General features: G+C 36.4%; 2 protein-coding genes across 2 annotated transcripts; both read left to right on the top strand.

The window, feature by feature from the left end:
* Nucleotides 1-412: 412 nt before the first annotated feature.
* Nucleotides 413-2,590, top strand: LOC116017736 (probable thylakoidal processing peptidase 2, chloroplastic). The gene is made up of 6 exons (XM_031258367.1): nt 413-1,284; nt 1,558-1,626; nt 1,712-1,780; nt 1,869-1,955; nt 2,030-2,097; nt 2,172-2,590. Exons 1-6 carry the CDS (start codon nt 610-612, stop codon nt 2,275-2,277), a joined length of 1,074 nt encoding a protein of 357 aa, XP_031114227.1. The 5' UTR covers nt 413-609; the 3' UTR covers nt 2,278-2,590.
* A 504-nt stretch (nt 2,591-3,094) lies between these two features.
* LOC116015330 lies at nt 3,095-5,559 on the top strand. Its single transcript, XM_031255401.1, has 3 exons — nt 3,095-3,401; nt 3,496-3,819; nt 4,609-5,559. The coding sequence occupies exons 1-3, from the start codon at nt 3,216-3,218 to the stop codon at nt 5,338-5,340; spliced, it is 1,242 nt and encodes a 413-aa protein (XP_031111261.1). The 5' UTR covers nt 3,095-3,215; the 3' UTR covers nt 5,341-5,559.
* Nucleotides 5,560-7,384: the final 1,825 nt, after the last annotated feature.

Raw genomic sequence — 7,384 nt, 5'->3', positions numbered from 1 at the left:
AAATTTTTATTAATTTAATTAGTTTAAACACTATATTTAGTGCAACACTGTTCTTCAACGCTAACTTTTTTAATTTAATTAGTTTAAACACCATATTATTCTACATTTATTTTTTTAGTGGAATAGTGGAATGTCTTTACCGATTTACCATTTTGGTGCTACCTTGGAGATGGCCTTAGTAATACAAAATACTTTATCTGCTAGGGATCATGCATACAAACGTGGACTGTCATTTTCAACGTTTGCAGTAGGTTGAGTTGCAGGGTGTTTGACTAGGAAATGCAGTGGTCCACTTTTTTTTTTAATTTTTTTTAAAATAAAAATAAATTAATGGGCTTATAAAAGCAAAAGGCCCATTTCAGCCGCCGTCTTTAATTACCAGACGGCCCAAACCCTTACCCGGACCCGCATTTCGTCTTGGTTTCTCCGAATCTCCGGTGTTTCTGCTCCTTCTCTCTGGGAGAGCTCTCCCGGAGTCTCAAAGTTTGAATTTTCCAATTCTCGTCTGATCGTCGTAAATACCTTCCGGTATAATTTGTTAGGTTCTTTTAGGACCTCAGTAGTCTTCTTGGATTCTTATTTGTTATTGAGCTCTCTGAAATTGCGGCTATGGCAATCCGATTCACCGTCGCCTACTATGGCTACGTCGCCCAAAGCCTTAGCTCCTCCGCCTCCTCTAAGGTGCTCGGCTGCCGCTTCCTCCACGAATGCTGCTCCGCCCGATCTCGTTTCTTTCAGAGTCCCGATTCCAACGATTTCCGGGGCTCCAAGCGCGACGCCAATTTCGTCCGTGTCCGATCGTCGGCCGCAAATTCGACGTTCTCTACGCTTGCAGCCGACGTTCTCGGCTGCGGCTTGGAGTCTCCACTGGTTTCCGGATTGATTTCTCTGATGAAATCGCCGTCGTTTTCTCCCGGGGTTTATACTGCACCGGGCGTTTTCGGGATTTCTCCCCTGAGACGAGCGTCGATTATTCCATTTCTGCAAGGCTCGAAGTGGCTGCCCTGCAATGAAGTCGGCATTGGAACAGGTAGTACTTTGTTGGATAATGGTGGCGCCGTTACCGAGAATAGCAAAGAGGTTACTATTCCCAATAATTCAAACCCTTCAACGGGGACCTGGCTCTCTAAGATGTTTAGTATCAGCTCAGAGGATGCCAAGACCGCTTTCACAGCTTTAAGCATCACTTTGCTCTTTAAGTCCTCTTTGGCAGAGCCAAGGTCGATCCCTTCCACATCTATGTACCCTACTCTGAATGTGGGTGATAGAATAATGGCAGAGAAGGTATAATTAGCTCCTTCTCGATTTAATTTCTGATTTCAGTTGTTAATGCATTTGAAGAAACTCAGTACTTGGTATAATTTTTAATGCAGAATGAAAATCACAGTATTGTTGAGCTTAGCAGATTAGCATAATTGTAGTCCTATGTTTGTGTTTAGTGTATGTATAAACAGTTAATGCATTCTCATGAAGGAACTATGCAGGTGTTTTATTGCTCTGATATTAGGCAAATGGTTTTGTTATGTAGATGTTTATTCTGTTCTATTCGCATTTCAGGTGTCATATATTTTCAGGAAGCCTGGAATTTCTGATATCGTGATCTTCAAAGCTCCTCCTGTTCTCCAGGTATGCTGGTGTTCTTATAAGACTGTTGAATGTGCCAATTTGATCTTTGCTCTTTCAGTAATTTGATTTTGGAAGTGTCATGCAGGCGATTGGTTATAGTTCTGGAGATGTCTTCATAAAAAGAGTTGTGGCAACGGCTGGTGATTATGTGGAAGTACGTTTCTGTTAACTACAGAGGGTTAGAATGGTTAATTGCTCTTTCATTACATCTGATGTGAATATGTGATCTAATGCTGTCTCAGGTGCGAGATGGTAAACTGTATGTGAATGACATTCCCGAAGATGAGGAGTTCATTTTGGAACCTCTTGATTATGAAATGAAACGAATGGTACTGCATTTTGAACTTCGTATGAAACATTCTTTCTGCCTATTAGCATAGTGAATTTATCTGTTATCATGCAGCTTGTTCCTGAAGGCTATGTGTTTGTGATGGGGGACAACCGCAACAACAGCTTTGACTCGCATAACTGGTACTGTGTTCCTCATATTCTGCAAAAAACATGTATTGCTGACCTTCATACTGAACCTTCTTCCTTGCTTTCAGGGGTCCACTCCCGGTTAAAAACATCGTTGGTCGATCAGTTTACCGATACTGGCCTCCCTCTAGTATGTCAAACACCCTGGAGAGGAAAGCTCTTACCAGTTCTTGACCCGCCACCCCATTTCAAGATCAGTGGATACCCTCTGCAGTCTGCACAAGTAGTTTCTTTTGAGTTTTGCCATTGATAAGAAAGCTGTGAATATTAAACCCTTTTGTGCCATAGCAGTAGCTGTTAGTCCATTCTTTAGTTTAGCAATCTTCTTGGCCAGTTAGTGATCATGGATTGAATATATTTTGTTATCAAAAAGTTGTATTGAGGATCAAATATGAAATAGTACATTAATTTTACTGCTTCTTGAGTTTGTAAATATACTCACTTTTTTTAATTAAAAAAAAAAAAAACTGTGATCTTTACCTTTGAATTGGAGACTTTTTGTCAAGTTAAAAGAGATGTACATAGTTTCACCAATACCATACCTATATGTGACTTGTCTTATGAACTTAGCTAGTAAATGACTCTCATCTAATGAACCGTCTTCTAAACTTAGTTGGTAAATGACTCTTGTCTTATGAACTCCGTCTTTTGAATTTAGTTGGTAAATGACTCGTCTTATGAACTTAACTGGTAAATGGCTCTCTTTTGATAACAAGAAGTCGCAAAATGATTTGAGTTAATACTGTCTGGGGTCCTCCGAGTATAATGGTCTTGCACGTTTAATCCTAAACTTACAAATTGATAAAATCACTAAGGACTTGATATGACATTAACTCGAGTTTTATTTTATTACAAATTCATAAAACCACTAACGACTTTATATGAAATTAACTCCAATTTTATTTTATTTTAAGATGAAAGTTCAAAGTCTGATTTAGAGGCCGTGTCCAAAATTGTAATTTCACCATCTATGACTAGAGATATTCAGATCTGAGTCCCGGCGCAAAACAAGAAAAGTAGAGTCGCTGTTGTTGCTGGCCACCGCAAAGTTGGAGATTACATATGATCGACGGCGTCCGGCGACGATTATACCAATAATAACTGTAACGACGATGGTCCGTACATCATTCAACCTCTTTCTCTTTCTTGTCCTACACTACCAAACTCTAACCCTAACTTCCTCCACCGATGCTTCTACACGATTTTTCAACATTTCTCACTATCTCTACCCCAAAGCCACCTCTTTTCTCTTTTCTCAACCTCCATCACCTACTTCTCAGCCCTCGTTCTTCTTAAAGGTGTCGCCTTTTTCAGCTACTCTTCGTTTAATTGGTCATCAGTAACAAATCATTGGTTTAAATTGTTGTTGTTCTGTTTTGTTGGGGATTGCAGGATATATTGGAGGCAATAGCGAAGAGGGAGAAATGGGATTTGGAGGACATTAGGGTGTCGAAATTGGATGCTAGGAGAGGCAAGTTTCGCAAATTGTGGAAGTACGAGTTTGGGGTTAGGTTGGGGAAGACTGAATTCGTGTTCAAGGTGTTCGATCAAGTGTCCCAGTGGACCAAATTTGAATCAATGGGGAAGAGGAATTGGTCCGATTTTGAGTCTTTGGTTAAAGAGATTGGCTCCAAGGCTGTTCTTGATGGATTTAAGATTGAAGGGCCTTTGGAATTGTATGCTGCTGGAGACAATGATCTCACGCTCAATTTGCCGGTATGATCTTCTTTATATACATATAGAACTGAATCTCGTGGTTGATTGCCACTTTAGCTTCCATGTTTGCCTTTAAGGTTGCTTGTTTTATGTAACTAAACGTTTGAACTAGGAGTATTCGTGTATGGAAGAAGTTAACTTGTGGTTTGCTGCATTGATACTGGCTGGCAGTGTATGCAATATGGTTATCAGTTATAGCATTAACTATTACTGAGAAATAATATGTGAAGCACAGGAGAAGCGTTGTTAGTTTATCATGGCATCGGAATTTATAGAATTATAGTTTTGTCTAGGCTTATATCCCAAAGAATGTTGCTTGTTTTTTTCATTGCAACTCTTGTTTTATCTCGTTGTTCTTTTGGCAGGACTACTTCTTGGTATATCCCTTAATTTCTCTGGCTATTGTTGAATATTATGTTTAATTGTTTATACATGTTTTACTTCTTTAGTATAGTGTTTGCGGGTGTATAAGCATTATGCAAATTGCCCTGAAGTTAAACGAGTGGAAAGTTCAATGATGTGGACTTAAGGTGTTATGTTTTCATGTTCTATGCATTGCTCCAATTGCTATGTTAAACTATTTTTGCATTAGTGTAAAGTATTTGGCATAAAGGTATAATTTTGGTCATCTAAATGCTTTGGATTTTTAGAATGTTGATATCTATTTCTTTGCTGTTTTTAGTTTGTTGACTTTTTTATGCTTTGTTTTTTGTTTATATATATAGGTGATAGATTTGAATTCTCTTGCTTTTATAGTACTGTTGCTTATTTATTGACCATGTTCATCAGTTAAACACTTCAATTCCTGGTTTGAAACAAATCCTTGTAAGTGAAGGCATCACGATAGAAGTGGAAGGTGCTGAAGAAATTACGGTGTTCCATACACATACTCGCAGTGGCCTATTCTATGGGAATGCTTTCACTAACATGGGGAGTGAGTCTCGGTCATCGTGTTTATCATTACTTCCCATACGTGTTAGAGGGTCTGCATCTGTAACCGTCTACCGGACTAAAAACCCTGATGCAAGTATAAGAACTTCTTTTCTATCTCGAGGAACTGTCAAGTTGTTGCCGGAAAAGTGTTATATGAGAAACGTGTATAGAAAACAGAGTTCTGTGTTTGATTCTCTGAGCCAGAGGGTGACTTCACTGGAAAATGTTTTGAAGAGCTTTCTGGGTGGCAGAACCAACAGAAATACCGGATTGGGTCTAAAAATAAGAATCAAACCATCATATATCTTTCGTTTCCAGATTGAATTAGAACGAAATATCAGTAGCAATGATACCTACTGGAGTACATTGGGCGAGTGGAGAACAAGGCCAGCTGCTGAACGTGTTTGGTTTGAGGTGGTGGCAGGAATTGGGTCCGGGCTTATGAAGCCATTCACGATAAGGAAAGTCCGGCCATTTATTGAAGTAGATTCACTATCGTGGAGCAGTTTAATGTCAAACATTTCCTTCACAAATTTTCCGTCTTTCCTCGTCCCTCCAGAGCCTCTAACACTGGATGTCAAATGGTGAAGAGGTTAAAGCATTTCTTCTTCTGATTTCCTCCATAGTTTTACCAGCTTTCTTCTCCTTTCCCTGTGTAATGATCTATTCATGCACAAATCACTTGTACAAATGTATTGTCTTACACTCTGTAAATTAAGAAATAGAAAGATTTACTGTATCTTTTCCTTGTAGACATGAACATGTGAAGCTTACAACTCTGCTATGCAATTTTCAGTCTTTGTATCACTCATCTTTTGCTTGAGCTTTTGCTATAAGTTCCTTAGCTGGATTTTCTTCAAAGAAAACAAGTGGACCGACCATGAGAAGGTTATAAGTTATACCATAATACTATAGTAGAGTTTAAGGTCTGCAAATGTTCACAATTGATATTTATCAAAAAAATTAAAAAAAAATCTCACAGAACATTTTATTCACCAACTTATTTTAGCCAACTTATATTTCACAAGTCTCAACAAACACTGACTATAATTATTGGTTATTCATGAAGAACTGATTAATTCCATCATCATAAAGTTATGTAATACAAAGTTGGCTTTAAAAAAAAAAAAAAAAAAAAAACCAGCGGAGTTATAGAACGAGAGAAGAAGAATAAGAACAGATGGGTCGGGTCGGGGCATTACGTTAAATCCCTGCCATTATCCCCGTCCTTGTTTTTAAAGAAGAAGAACGAAACTGATAAATTGCTACCTGAATTGTTGAAGCAGTTATAGAACGAGAGAAATTGCTACCTGAATTGTTGAAGTAGTTATAGAACGAGAAAGGGGCAAGATTTGTTCAAATCAGGAGTTTCCACATCCCCTCATCCATTCCCAAAAAAAAAAAAAATCTCTATCACCATTCCTGCCGGGGCGAGGATTGAGTTTTCCCATCGAGGGTCAAATTAAATTGACATCTCTAGTCAATATTAGCTATCTATTGTACTCCAAAAAAAAAAATAGCTATCAATTGTAAAAGATCGTTTAATAACAACTAATTATATTCATGGTAAATTAATCTATAACAATAAAAAACAGTAACGAATTCAATTTTGCTAACACATTCTCGATCGATGATCGATCCAATCTCACCAAGTATTCTTCATGCGATTTATAAAATTTACATATTATATACTATTATGTAGTGATAAATTAAATTCATAGCATTCAATTAACATATTTGTTGTCTTACATGTGCCTATTTTATTAAATGCAGGCACATAATGTAATAAATTATAAATTAATTTTTTATTAAGTAATTTTATTTTATTAGTATATAAATTGTGCAAACTTATACAAATAACAAATATTTTATCATAATTTGTATTTAATTTTTGTGTATGCTAAAATATGTTATGAAATATATTAAAGATAGAATGCTTTAATATATTGTTTCATATTCTTTATTTGTTTTAATCTTATCCATTTATTAGATATTTTAAATAAAAAATACTTTTTTTTCCTATTATATAATAGTAGATGCTCCAAGCATTCATAGGAAATTCACATACATAGTAAATTTTTTAGGAAATTCTCATAAGATATTATTTCCATAATAATTATTAGATTTTATATAGTAATAGTTTGGAAGGTAGTTTGGGCGGAAATTTGTAAAAGTATGATTTTATTTTTATTAATAATATAAATTAGTCATTAGTATTATATTTTTTTAGGGCCAAGCGCCCGTGGGTAGTTTGGGCGAATCTCAAGGCCAAGCGTGCACACCTGAGTGGGCTGCAATAATGGCGCCCTGTGGGTGCGTGCACTGCATGCATGTGCGCCTGACAGATTTATTTTTTAAATTATATTTATTTTATTTTTTTTCTCCTTCACATTTTCTCTTTCTTAATCATACTTACAAAAACTGCACGTCTGACAGATTTATTTTTTAAATTATATTTATTTTATTTTTTTTCTCCCTCCCATTTTCTCTTTTTTAATCATACTTACAAAAACTGCACGCCTGACAGATTTATTTTTTAAATTATATTTATTTTTTTTTTTCTCCCTCCCATTTTCTCTTTCTTAATCATACTTACAAAAACTGCACGCCTGATAGATTTATTTTTTAAATT

The sequence above is a fragment of the Ipomoea triloba genome, chromosome 1, assembly GCF_003576645.1.
Source record: "Ipomoea triloba cultivar NCNSP0323 chromosome 1, ASM357664v1".
Lineage (NCBI taxonomy): Eukaryota > Viridiplantae > Streptophyta > Magnoliopsida > Solanales > Convolvulaceae > Ipomoea > Ipomoea triloba.
Note: the sequence above shows the minus strand (reverse complement) of the source record. Positions and strands in the feature narration are given on the sequence as shown.